The sequence below is a fragment of the Molossus molossus genome, unplaced genomic scaffold (genome assembly GCF_014108415.1).
Source record: "Molossus molossus isolate mMolMol1 unplaced genomic scaffold, mMolMol1.p scaffold_m16_p_1, whole genome shotgun sequence".
Classification (NCBI taxonomy): Eukaryota; Metazoa; Chordata; class Mammalia; order Chiroptera; family Molossidae; genus Molossus; species Molossus molossus.
The window spans coordinates 209014096-209028134 of record NW_023425344.1 but is presented as its reverse complement, the minus strand read 5'-3'; the positions used below and the strand labels follow the sequence as shown (position 1 = coordinate 209028134).

The following is a 14039-nucleotide window of genomic DNA, read 5'->3' as shown; positions in this document are numbered from 1 at the left end:
GCTAAACATTTACATGAACTTGTTCTCTAGAGTGATATGGTTTCCTAAATGCAGTTACACAATTTCCAGTGTAAAACAAAACCCAACTTTTTCTCCAACTTCTTCCTTAATTTTTGCCAGTTTTTACTTTTCACATCCTCTGTCTGTTCTGGACAAAGAACAGACTTTGAGTATCTGAGTGGTAGTGATTTGGGAGGTTTTTGTTTTGAAGATGGACCCTTCAAAATACTAATGGTATGGCTCACTGGCAATTTTAAAGGAGTCCTTGAAGATCAAAATATTTTTCTAAGTGTTTTTTTCTTGAAGGATTTATTAAATGAATCAATTGAAATTCTCCTATAGCCTTTATTTGTTAAAGTGATTTTTCTGTAACAGGTATTCCAAGGATTTTCTGTTAATTTTAGAAAAGATTGTATTGAATTCACTGAATTGTTTGAGTGCGGCACTGTTATAAATGAACTCCTTCCTCCCATGGACAGCACTCTTGCTCCCAGTTTAACCTTCCCAGCCACAACAGACAGACATTGAGCATGTGTATGTTCCAGGCGCATGTTAGGCCCTGCTGACGGGACACAATCTAGGCTGTCTTGGAGGAGTTCAGCCAAGTGGGAAAGAAAACACCGTGGACTGTAAAAAGATGGCTGTCCTCCGGCGTACCCCACAGAGCCGGTCGGTGGCTAGGGCCTCCCGGGACGAGGCCGTCGGGGAGTGGCCTGGGCACTCCCACGGGCACGCCGGCCCGGCCCACAGTTCCGCACGGCTGCTGCTTTCCTTGTTCTACAGATCACACACGAATCTGAAGTGGGGAAGCCAGGATTTGAGCCCAGTTTCTTTACCCCAAATATACTCTAGGATACCAAGTGAATTTTTTTGTTTGTTTTCTTCCATTGTTCTTCCATGTTGACCTGGGCACAAAAGGAAGGACTCCCCAAATAGGATCCTGAGTAATAATATTCTTTTGAATGTTTTTTCCATACAATTAGAGTGGAGCGTCACTTTTAAAAATATAGATAGGTAGGTAGGTAGGTCTGTCATTACAAGAATCACTTCTGTTAGCTAAATTTTTATCCTCAACTCTAGTTAGTCTATATAGAACCTAAATACTGACTGTATTATAATATTGATTCATTTGTTTGGTTTTCCTTTTTTTTTTAGTGGAACTGGATCACAGAATTGATTTTGAACTCAGAGAAGGACTTGTGGAGAGCCGCTATTGGTCAGCTGTCACGTCACATACTGCCTATTGGTCATCCTTGGATGTTGCCCTCTTTCTTTTAACCTTCATGTACAAACATGAGCACGATAATAATGCAAAACCCAATTTAGATCCAATTTGAACTCTTGAAGGACATTAATGGCCCAATACTGATTTTTTTTTCTGTTAAAATGTGTGTGTCAAGATACAGAGATTTCAGGTTTAAGTATGTTTCAGTTTTGTTTAGAGCAAGAAATGTTTGAATTTAAAAGCACTTTATTTAAAAAACGAAACATTTTTTCAGTCCAAAAGAAGTTATTTACAGTTTTCATCATTTTAATTATGAGTCTGATCGAACCCCCTGTAGAAAATCAAGCAAGACCTGGAAGTAAGGAATATTTGGATGAACTGCAAGCTTATAAATCACAATCTCATTTCTCCCAAATAGAAAAGGCACACTAATGTACTAACCAGATCTTATAAATCTGAAATGGTCAAGATCTAGTGTACTCTGTCTAAAGATCACAAGGTGTATCATCGTCTTAGATTTCTAGGAAAGCTTCCATTTCCATAATTCCTTTGAAAGAAGAGTATATCAGATCTAAGTGTTTTGAATTTAACTTGTTTAGCAAAACTAATGCTAAAAAAGAAATTATATTTGAACTACTGTATTTATAATTTATTATCTCTGACAAATTGCTTTATTTCAGTATATGAAGCATTACTTTTTAAAAAATGTTTTCTTTGAACAATTTAAGAACCACATTTATTTTCCATAGTGTTAAGACCCTTTTTTTCCCCAAAAAACTTCATCTTTGTACTCTTCAGATGAATATATAGACACTGTGGCATATTTTGATTAATTTTTTTTCATTAAAAACTTGTAGTTTCACACAAATTAACACTAGTTGAATTATTTTGAGAAAAAAATAGAACTTTTTATTGTGTCACATGTACCTCAAAGAAAGCTAAAGTTTTCTAAACTTAACAGAGTACTCCATAATGAGTACACTTCACTAACTTTATTAGAAAATTCACTAAACTTCTTTGGAGTCAGGAGTATGACAACTGTTTTAAATACAGAAACATCTATGTGCCAAACAACATATATAAAGAGATGGAGTGCCACTAACCAATGTTAAAAGTGTTAAGAAAACATGATTGAGACATAAAGGCACAACAGATCAAAATTCCAAGGCATTGGAAGAGTTTTCCTCAGCTGTAATTATTTCCACAGTGCTTTTCATCTGAGGAGCTCAAAGTGCTTTAAGATTCAGTAATCTATGTAGCAGCTCCTTAAGGTAAGTAAATGAGTGTTATTCTCATGTTACATGTTAATACACTAAGGCACCAAAATATTTAAAGTGCCTTGAATTAGATTACAGAGCAAGTCTGAAGAGCTCAGATTGAAGCCAGACTATATTCTTTTATATCACTGACTAATAATTCACATGTTTACCTCTTAGTAGTTTCAAACAATAATAATAACAAGTTTCAATTCATAATTTGGAGAGATGACTGCGAAGCCAATATTTTACTCTGCTTGTGTTACACGTTCTTGGGTTCTCACACCCACATCCAACCCCCACTTCTGAGTGGCTTCCACTAGGTTCCACTTACGGTGCTGTCTTCACCTACCATGCAGGCATGTCTCTCAGCTTCCAGTAACCATCAGACTGGTGCACAGTTGGCCAGTTGTACATCTCACCTCCTTCCTTTATGAGACAGAGGGATCTGTGGCTTACTTGTAGGTTTTACTCAGCACCATCAGTCCTCTTGTCTGTTGTTGGCCTTTCATTGAATTTGCACAACATAAAACACTTCTTTTTAGTGTTAAATAGACTCCAAGGCTCCATGACCAAGTCTGTGACTAAGAAACCCCAGCTATGAAAGGCCTTGGATGAGATCTTGGCAAAGCTGAAGTAATCTCTTTTGAATTTAGAGATTCCTGTGAACTCAGGTCATTTTCATACCCTGTTTATTTCATGGGCCTAAATTAGTTCTCAGGAAAATTGAACTCATATCTCATATGACTGTTATTAAATGTACTTGAGCATACGTCGCTGTAGGTGGCATGACACTCGCATGCCTAAGAGCTTTAAGGAATTTATTCTTAACCACTAGAATGTGAAGGGCCTTTTTACCTGAGAAGAAAGTCTGCCAACCCTTTTAATTCAATATTGAGTAAAAAGAAAATTATATTTCCATTACTGGAGGAACACATCTGCTTCCCTATTTTCATATTGAGAAAACAAAATCAAATTTAACCACATGGAATTTGAATTCTTGAAAAGAGCAACATTCAAAACCCCCTTTTCAAAATGCCAGGTGTTTAGTTTTCACGTCATGACTTCATCAGTAGAGATGGCCACTTGGACTCGACGGGACCCTTGCTTCCAGGTCTCTGCGTTATCATGGGATGTACTCGTACACACCGAAGTAATAGACAGACTGTCATTCTGGCTTGATTTAGAAGCTGAGGCATTTACTGAGTAACATTTTGCAACTTTATTCCAGCAAGTACTAAATTGGCCAAAAAGATTTGTTTTTGATACCATTAAAATTTTATTCTCTATTTTGTGTGCATGCTGTGATGATTCTTCTGAGTGCTGGTCAGATCGCCCACTTTTAATCCAGTTAAGTTCCCAAAGGCTATTTAAACTTCAAATAAGGACAATGTATTGGATTAAATTTTGCTTTATTTTTACTTTAAAATTAGCCTTTGCTAAAGCCTTTTTATTCGTTTTATTAATTTTATTATTAATTTCATTATTAATTTTATTAGTTTATAACTTTATTTTCAACAGTAATTACACTTATGTTATCATCCAGTGTTACTGTGTTTTAGGACATAATTACAATATGTACTGTTTTCCGGTAACTACTCCTTTATATGTGAAGCAAGCCATAGGAATGTTATGTTTTATTTCTTTCTGTTTAGCAGCATCTGTCAGCCTTTGAAAACTCTCACACTGAACATGTTCTACGGAAGCCCTCGGGCAGGGATGTGTAAACACTCATCCTCATTCTCTTCCTCTCTGTGTTCTGTGTGGGCTGAGGCATCCTGCTCTACAAGGCGTTGATTCGACACACCACACCCCAGCTTTGTGTCCCCAAAGAGCAGACAGGAAAAGGGAAGTCATCAGTGCAGTGACACCGCGGTGCCACCATGCACTCCAGTGGGTCAGACACACCCAGAGACTTCACTGTACGCCTGTAGTGGAGGGGAAATTGTGGAATTGCTTTACAATTAGTTAGGTTGGTCAATATGTCTGTCTTTTCAGCTACTCATAAGGCATTGGGACAATTGAGGAAGCTATTTGGAGTGTATGTTTTACTATTGTTTTTGAATAATCGTTTGTTGGTATGGAAATGGGGGTAAAAAAGAAGTGTGATATTAAAGAAGGGCCAGAGCATGCCGACTGGTTTGGCTCCGTGGTAGAGCTTGGGCCCATGGACCAGTGAGTCACGGGTTCAATTCCAGCCAAGGGCACGTGCCTCAGTTGCAGTTCATCCCCGGCCCTGGCCTGGGTCGTGTGGGAGCAACCAGTCAGCGTGTCCCCTCTCACGTCGATGGTTTTCTCTCTCCCATTCTATCTGAGGATAAATAGAAAAATACCCTCAGGTGAGGATAAAAAAAAATAAGAACGGCCAGGGCAGAGCTAAAAAGAGGATGTGGCAATCAGACACTGGAGAAAGAACTAGAACTTGACTAAACTGTGTGACTGTTGGATAGTTGACTTCTGTGATTATTCTCAAATTGTCTCATCTTTACTCTGCTGCTGTCCTGGGGCTTCAGCACCTGCCAGAAATCGGATGGTACTCTGGCTGAATTGGAAACACATGCATTGAATATTTTTGTGGTTAGGTATGGGCAGTATATATAGTTTGCTAATGTTTATAATCGTTTACCTACATGAAAATTTTTTGTTGTACCTACAAAGAGCACATTTGTCAGGGAGCATCCCCAATGAAGTCTTTCTTAGCTGTCACCTCTAGGATGGGTCAAGGGAACTCCCACACTGTCTCCTTAATTTCTCCTTTTGCATTAGTCAAGAGGAGAAGGAAGTTGCCAAGGAAATGTTGATAGTATTGAGTTTAGAGTAGTATACAGAATGGCAGGATATAGGATTCATCTTAGAGATCTCATATTTATATATCTCAATATATATATATACATATATATTTTATATATGTATATATATATATATATATATATATATATATATATATATATATATATTTTATTCTCAACCGAGGACATTTTTCCATGAGAGAGAGAGAAACATCGACGTGAAAGGGACACATCGAGTGGCTGCCACCCGCACAACCAACCAGGGCCGGGGACAAACTGCAACCGAGATACATGCCCTTAGCGGGAACCGAACCCGGGTCTCTCTGGACCAAAGGCTGACGCTTTAACCGCTGAGCCAAACCGGCCAGGGCAAGATCTCATTTTATAAATGTTGGTGCTGGAATGGGAACAGCCCAGGTTATGTATGTCCTGTTCCATACTTTAGTGGGTATTTGTTTTTGTTTTGTTTTTTTATCCTCACCCAAGGACATTTTTCCATTTTTTATTCAGATAGAGTGGGAGGGAGAGAGAGAGAGAAACATCGAGGTGAAAGGGACACATCGAGTGGCCGCCACCTGCACAACCCAACCAGGCCTGGGGACAAACTGCAACCGAGGTCCATGCACTTAGTGGGAACCAAACCTGGGTCTCTCTGGACCGCAAGCCAATGCTCTAACCGCTGAGCCAAACCGGCCAGGGCTGTGGTTATTTTTTAATCTTAAAATTTCAGTGTTTGTACAAATGTTAGAGGTCATCTAGTCCAACCCTGTTTTAGTTTTATGTGAGCGTTTAGATAGCGTAAAGGCCATGAAAAGCATAGTGGAGGGGCGATTTAGGTTCAGCCCACAGAGTCATTGAAAGGCTGACTACACAGCAGACGAGGAGGGAAGCAGTGGGGTCTCTAAGGACGAATATTAACAGCAGACTTCTAGAGCCAGAAGGGGTAGAGAGATTATTTTCCAAAGCACGATCTACAGATGTTAACGGATGTCATCTCAGTACAGTGGGAAATGCCACATTTAAAAGATCCCTCGAGAGCAAGGCTTTGGGAGCCTTTGATGCAGCAAGCGCAGTGCGAATCTGCTGCTGTGGGTGGACGGAGGGCGTTGCTGAGCTTATTTAAACCAGACTTTTTAAAAGTTGATATATACTTTGAGAAATGTGATCACATCTAATTTCTTATTTTACGGAAATTCATCCCTTTGTGTGATTACTTCATTTGACAGATGGCCGCTCCCACCCCCTAAGATCATATGGCCAGCCAAAGACGGGTCACAGTTAGAACCTGTCCCAATTCCCAGCTCTGTCTGACACCTCACTGCCTTTCCTCCCCCTAACAGATAGGGAACTCCTGAAGGTAGAGACTGCCTCTCTTGTTTTTTGTTTTGTTACCATCCTCACCCGAGGATATTTTTCCACTTGTCTTTAGATAGATGGGGGGAGGGGGCAGATATTGGTGTGAGACACATCGACTGGTTGCCTCCTGCACAACCCTAACCAGGGCCAGGGACCAAACCATAACCAAGGTACGTGCCCTTGACCGGAATCGAACCCGAGAGTCTTTGGTCTGCAGGCCAACGCTCCAACCTCTGAGCCAGACCGGCCAGGGCTCTGTTTTTTGTGCCTCCTCCATCCTTTCCCCCAGCCCTCTGTAACCTGATGCTCCAGATGCTGCAAACTCAACAACTGTCTCTAGGCTCGAGTTCCCTGGTGGGTCTCCTTTGTTCCCAGACCCTCCAAAAAGTGCCCTACCTGGTCTAAACAGACTTCCTTTCATGTCCAGGTTCGGAGTACCCAGGAAAAAGGGAAGCAAGAGCATGAAAGAAAAAAAGAATATCCAAGAAACATTTGTTAGTTTTTCACTCTGGTCACCAACACAAAGGTGGGGAAACAAGTTGCTCAGTTCTTTCCATAGTGCATATAGAGCCTTTTATCCATTTACCACAAGCAGGTCCCTCTTAAGACAGTGCCAACATAGGTTAACTAATAGAAATGTTAAATCCTAAGTACTACACGTTTTTGGCCAACAGGAGAAAGGTTTTGCTGCTGCTGTTGGTGTGTGTATGTGTTCTCCCCAAAAATAGTCTCTTGGCAAATCATTAACATGGACTTTTCCTCTGCCTTTGTGTGGAAGAGGGATGGGAGTGTGCTTAGCATTGTCTGTTACCTTATGGTTTTTCGTTTACATGTGACAGGGTGCAGCTTGCTTCCTCCCCGCCCTTCAGTTGTTAGGATCTGTTGGAAAGCTATTCTTGAGGAAGATTACATCTGGGCTCCTTTGGAGTAAGATGGAAAACAAGTGTATTAATGCTTCACCTTGACTGCTTTCTCCTGGAGACATCAGAGGTTGCTGAGCGTCATTCGTATCTTCCCTGCCTGCACCCCCACCCCCTGCCGCCCCCGCTGCTCTCTGAAAATGGTTGCTTTCCCGTGCGCTTCGCGTTGGAAAGGCATGGCCATTTTCTGGTTCTAAGGCCGTCGTAATACATACAAACTCTGCCAGCAGGAGCCGGGGCAGCTGTTGCTTTGTGCTCTTAGGTACATTTCTCAGAAGCAGCCAGCACTGTCTCTCCTGAGACCCTCAAGATCTTTCTTTCCTCAGCTCCTGTGACTTCTTGTGGTCCCTCTCCTTAACAGTACTGCGCTTTGTCAGTGACTGTCCTAACAACTAAGAAAGTGGCCTTTTTCCTTTCCTTTCTTGCCTTTCATTTTCAGTCGTCAAGGCAGGTTCATTTCCTCAGACTCCTGAGTTTTACTGAAGGATTATTTCTCTTTTGTCTGCATGATCAGTTTGGATGGCAATAACAAAACAAGAACCCATAACTTTGATTTTAGAATTGTTCGGGTTTCATATTTCTCAGTTGGAACTAGTACATGCACACTGAATAATTTTAAGGCGGTGAGAGGTAAATGGAGTTTTCTGGATTACAACTGTTTCTCTAGCTAAATTGATCCATTTATCATCTCAGTCACCAAGAGAAAGTAATTGTGCCTTATAGTAAACAGCCTCCGAGGACAGGCTGGCCTGAGCATTGTTAGGAACAGAACTTCCTGATCCTGTGCAGTTCACGGTAAACCTCCCCAAAAGTTCATGAACGATGAGTGGCGTGAAACCCACCTATTCATGAGCTGTGGGCACCACACCTGTTAGGAGGGTCGGTGGCCGTGGTGGCACACTGGCTCCCTCGAGGACATCAGGCATGAAGTACTCGTGCGGAAAGATCGGCACGTTCTGATCTCAGCCTGGAGTCAGGCCTGACTTCAGTCCAGGGTTCAAAACATGGCGCAGTTCTCAGGCTAATCTGAATGTGGGGTGACGAGTAGGAAATCGAGCCCCAAAACCCATGTAGATTGAGACAATGCTACATCTCCATTTATCTTCCTGTTCCCCACCCTCTGGCTGGTGCAGAGTTGCAGTGCTTAGGTAGAATCCATTCCCTGAAGAGGTATGATTAGATTGGAAGATAAATGACCAGGATGTAGGGACTACGTGTAGAACTGAGGGGACAATGTGTGGACAGGAGAAACGGCAAACGGGAAGGGGAGACTCAGTGCACGGTCATGCTAGTTGGACAGTTTAGACAGTTCGGAAGTTAGCTGTTTACTATAAGGCCCAGAGCTGTTTCTGAGAAGAGGGTAGGGGGACAGTTCTGATTACAGTGTTCCTTCGGTCGAAGCCCTTTGACAGCTGCATTTATCACTGGAAGTTCCCCACAACCTAGTCCAACCCAAGTCCAGCCTGATCTGCCCCCGCCTGTCTTCAGCAGTCAGACTTCTGTCCCAGCAAATTGCATGCCATTCACCTAAGAGTGCATTTTCGTTGTTGTTGTGGTTACCTGTTGTTTTCACCTGCCCAACAAACTATTTCTCCTTTGGGTCTCCTCCCCGTCTCCTTATGAAATGCTGCCCTATCCCTGTTCACACCACGTGGCTCGAATAGGGCTGCCAGTCCTCTAGAAGCATGTCTGCAACTTCCCTCACCCCTGGCTAAACTCATTTTCTGCTTCGTGTAAGTCCCTATGGACACCGCTCAATCCCAGCACTGTGTGCACAGCCAGGTGGTGAGTACCGTACCCCCACCCCGTGAGCTCAGAGGCGGGCACGTGGCCCAACCGAGCCCAAGCAGCCGCCTTCCCTGAGACTGTATTTGCTGGCCCTGGAATGCAGGTAGCCTTCTATGGCTAGTAAATATAATCCAGGGGCACGTGGTGTGATACGAGCATGGAGCCACCTGTGGCCCAACTCCTTCCCTTGCTCCCACAACGTGGATTGTGTCCACCTGCAGTGGGAGAGCAGGGAATTCACACACGTGGACAGGGCAAGAGGTCTGGGGGCTGAAGCTGACGCTGCCTGGATTTCCCAGTTACACCCTTTTATTAGCATAAGATGGGTTTCTATTTTGAGATGGGTTTCTGTCTCCTGGATCCAGATGAGTTCAAGTTAGTAATCATCTGAACAAAAATAATCTCCATATCTCATGGAAATTCTTTGAGGACAGCGTCTCATGAAGCCTTTCTTCAATCCTCTGACGCCGCTAAGTGCTTGTGAGCCTCCTGTCCCCGCGGTCCAGGCTGCTGCAGCGCACGGAGCGAGCTGGATGGCTTATGACCACGGCGCCGGCAGGTACGGCGTCTGGCGAGAGCCCGTCTGGCTGCAGGCTGTCTCCTCACTGCAGAGGACACGGTCTCTCTGGGGTCCTTTTCATAAGGGCACTGATCCCATCCAGGAGGGCCCCACCTTCATGACCTAGTCACTTTCCAAAGGCTCCACCTCCAAACACTGTCACATTGGGGATCAGGTCTCAACCTGAATTTGGGGAGAGAGGTTCAGTTCATAGTGCCACCATTAATGATGTCTACCTTAGTAGTTGCACTGCACTCTTTTTGCCTTGATTTGGGGTTTGATTACAGGTCTCATTCCGACTCATTGACCGCTTCTTTAAAGGTGGGGAGCATACCTTAGTCATCACTGGACCGTCTACAGGGCATCACGTGTAAGTGCTTCAGTGTATTCAGTTATGTGTATCTGGACTGATGCAGGGGTGCTAGGTGCTGGAAATCGCCTTGAATTTAAAAAGATAAAAACTTGCTTTCACGGAGTTCACATTCTTGGTGGAAAAATTATTTGTCCAAACTTCATGGAAATTGCTGAACTGGGAGAGGCCTGGAGAAAAGGCAAACTACCTGGAACCAGACAAAAGGAACTTCGCTTTTTTCACAACCTAAGAAAGCAAAATTAAAATAGCTCTTAAGGGTGAACTTGAAAGTAGAGCTTGGCTGTACTGTTTTAAAAGACCGATTGTTGTACCTGTGCCAACTGAAAATGCCTGACTTGGTATTTAGGGTTCCAGGCACTCCCCAACCTGTGCCCCATGGCAACTTGGTGACCGTGTCCTGCAGAGACCAAGAAGTATTTCCGTCTTTCCGTATGCCGTTCCCTAAGTGTAACTGAGCATGTTCACAGCTCTCTACCTTTGCACTTGCTGTCCTCTCACCCCAGAATTCAATCATTTCCCCCCATTTACTGAACTTGCACTTATTTTCAAGTAATCACTGCACTCACAGTTGGGTGCGGTCCCCGTGCTCGTGCAGGTCCGCCCCACTGCGGACTGTTTTCTCTACACCAGACAGTAATGAGTTCCCTCTGCAACAGAAACATAACAAAAGAAAAAGAAAAAAGATGGGGTTCATGGGAAGTGAGAGTTGGTCAATTAATCTGCCTTTGTGAGAGACACTATATTTTGTTGTGTTTTGTTTACAAAGAGGGAATGCATTCAAAGTTTCAAATAGCCATTAACTTTGGACCCACAACCTTTTTGAGGCTCAAAATCACCAATTTGTACCTACATGTAAATACACCCCAAGATCAGTCCTTCCACAAAACCTTTGCCTCTGATGGTTGACTGACCACGTGTTGTACTAAAGATGACTTCTGTGGGAAGGAATACTCCAGCACAGCGAAGAACAGGAGTATCTGAGAGTCAGCACTCACACAGGTAGTGCGAATGGGATGTTACCTAGGCGTCCTGTTTGGGGCTGTCTGAACCCCCTGCCCAGAGTAACGCCAAGTTGGAGGACATTTGTTTCTGACACCTCAAATCCTGGGAATTTTTCTCAATTTTTCTCATGATTATAAAGATTTGCTACTACCACGTTTCAAAGGTTTCTCTGCTCATTTTCCTCTCTGAACTAAAAAGGTTTAAGAATTTGTCCGGCCAGTGTGGCTCAGTGGTTGAACATCGACCCATGCACCAAGAGGTCGCCGGTTTGATTCCCGGTCAGGGCACATGCCCAGGTTGTGGGCCTGATCCCCAGTGGGGGGCATGCAGGAGGCGGCCAGTCAATGTTCTCTCTTATTGATGTTTCTCTCTCTCTTTCCCTCTTCCTCCCTCTCTCTCTCTCTCATACCAATAAAGGAAAAAGAAAAATTTTTTTTTAAGGATTTAAGGATTCATCTACACACATAGGGGTGGAAGCCAACTAACTTGCCAAATCGATCACATCTTCAATCGTGTGGCTTTTGTTAAAGTCGTTAACATTGACCAGTTTGTATCTAACAAGACTGGCGCTGTTCTAGGTGCCTTAGATGTGTTTCCTCATTTAATGGGCACAGCGCCCCAGTGAGGTAAGTATTGTAGTTAGGCCTTATTTCTCAACAAGGAAACCAAGCGAGACACAGAAAGGTTTAATCAGGTCGATAGACCCTGGCCACAGCTACAAGGCAGTGATGGCGCGGCCGTGGGTGGGCCCTCTGCGCTCGCCCTCAGCAGCGTGGGACCACATTCCAGGTGGGCTCAGGACCAGACGCCACGTGTCCAGACAGAGGCCTGAGAATTGTAACGGAGTCAGAATTCTAGCTAATTCCCCTGCTCGTGGTCTCGATTGCTGGGAAAACAACCACAGTGCTTGCAAGTGGGATAGAAACGAGCATATTTCATGAGAAGAAGAAACTAGTGATCACATCCTGCTTTGCCTTCTTCAGGGCCATGAGCACAATGGCTGGTGTCTTGACAAGTGAGTTGCCCAATGAGTGTAATCATATCTGTGTTCCTTTCAGTACAAACAGCAGCTAGATATTCTTACCTAGGAGTAAAATAGTCCTGGAAATGGTCAGTCCACCTTCCCTAGGTTTAAGGAGGTTGAAAAATACCCTGTGTTGTAATCTGTCATAATCACTCTGTCTTTTCCAGAATTCAGACCCCAAAATCTTTCAAACAGTTCTCTAGAATAATTAATATATATAAAGGCACTAAGGTTCTTAGCTGTACAGGGTCACTAGGGAAATAAAGAACTGTTGTCGAGAAACTAGAATTCCCTTTAAATCATGGTTTACATTTTCAGAGGCTTGTCAGACTCAGGGTTCTACTCATCGGAGACTTGCTGAGGCCTTTGACCACAGAACTTAATAATAAAGTCAAATGTTGGGACTCAGGAGCACAGTCATGTTTGTAAAAAGTATGTCTCATATGACTTGGTTGTACAAAATCTTATTAATATAAGAACTATGAAATTTGTGTTATTTGTCTCGACTTGAAAATGCCATAGGCCTAGTTTACCATAACAATATTCTTTTGCTACTCATTTTACCTCACCTTTCATTAATCTCTCATGTATAAATAGTTAATATTTATAGCCTAAGGTGTTGCCATTATAGTGAGAACAAAAGGCCAGTGATATATGACACCTTCACCACTCTCAGTTCAGAGAGGTTCAAGTCCATGACTTTGGCAACACTTCACGCTCAACACTTCATGATCAACCAGTGAGATCACTGAATCAAATAGCTATCCCGTTCACAGCTCATCTTTATACTTTTATAGCTGGCTTTTACAACCTGGCCTCTGCCTTGATAATTAAATGTTTCATCATTCATATGCCTTTAACTTCACTGCTTAAAACTTGCCCCACATTTTTGCTTTTAGCCTTTGTCCTACTTTTTGGTATGGCACCGAACAGGCTGAGCATTCAGTGAACTATGCTATTCAGATTCTTGCATAACATTCTAGTTCGGAACACAGTAGTCTTTTTGTTACACGGAACCAGCTAAGGAATGTTCTCATTTATGTGGTAGCAAAAACCTCAGACGTTACCTATATCATACTGCTATACATTTAAAAAATATGTTACTTATGTAAGCTCTTAATTACACATCGCATTGAGGAGAAAAGTATGGACAACAACAAAATTATGAAAACAATACTTGTTTTGAAAATGTAATCCAAAAATGCACGCAAACGTATGTCAACACCTACGTGTGTCCTGAGCAATTCAGTAACTAATGCATATTTCCCCATATTAACCCAACTAGGCTGCTGGCAGGAAGTGCCCAGATTGCTGCAGATAATTAACTGTTTATCAAGTCTTGGCTGACCTTTAGTGAGTGGCCATTTGTCAAAGGTGGCATAAAGAGAGCTGTTAAATCCATTACATGCTTATGAACAGGCTTGGCGCTCCTCCAGCTGCAATGCCAGTGTGCCCAGGTATGTAACAGCATTCGCATAGAACGTTCTCAAGATCTCTGCCTTCCCTAACCAATCACAAACTGCCGCTCCTGCCTGCACCCGGAGCCAGGGCTTCCTGAGCACGAGTTCAGTAAAGAACTGCAGTGTGTCTACAAATTATAGTCCTAGCCCGGCCCGTGTGGCTCAGTGGTTGAGCGGTGACCCATGCACCAAGAGGTTGCCGGTTCGATTCCTGGTCAGGGCACACGCCCAGGCTGTGGGCCTGATGCCCAGTGGGGGGCATGCAGGAGGCGGCCAATCGATGTTTC

At 43.2% G+C, this 14039-nt stretch overlaps 1 protein-coding gene and 1 long non-coding RNA gene across 6 annotated transcripts in view; both read left to right on the top strand.

The window, feature by feature from the left end:
• The window catches only part of DDHD1 (DDHD domain containing 1), a 91098-nt gene extending 89005 nt beyond the window's left edge, over positions 1–2093 (top strand). For 2 of the 5 annotated variants that reach the window (XM_036257354.1, XM_036257346.1), the window contains one exon: positions 1156–1352. In XM_036257354.1, coding sequence (XP_036113247.1) covers positions 1156–1337 — 182 coding nt within the window. In that variant the 3' untranslated portion in view covers positions 1338–1352. Of the gene's footprint in view, positions 1–1155 lie in introns of all 5 variants that reach the window. The other 3 variants (XM_036257379.1, XM_036257371.1, XM_036257362.1) reach the window with 3 other exon arrangements.
• A 9656-nt stretch (positions 2094–11749) lies between these two features.
• LOC118624343 lies at positions 11750–13750 on the top strand. Its single transcript, XR_004958354.1, has 2 exons — positions 11750–11894; positions 13578–13750. It is a non-coding gene; the product is annotated as an uncharacterized LOC118624343 (long non-coding RNA).
• The last annotated feature ends 289 nt before the right edge of the window (positions 13751–14039 follow it).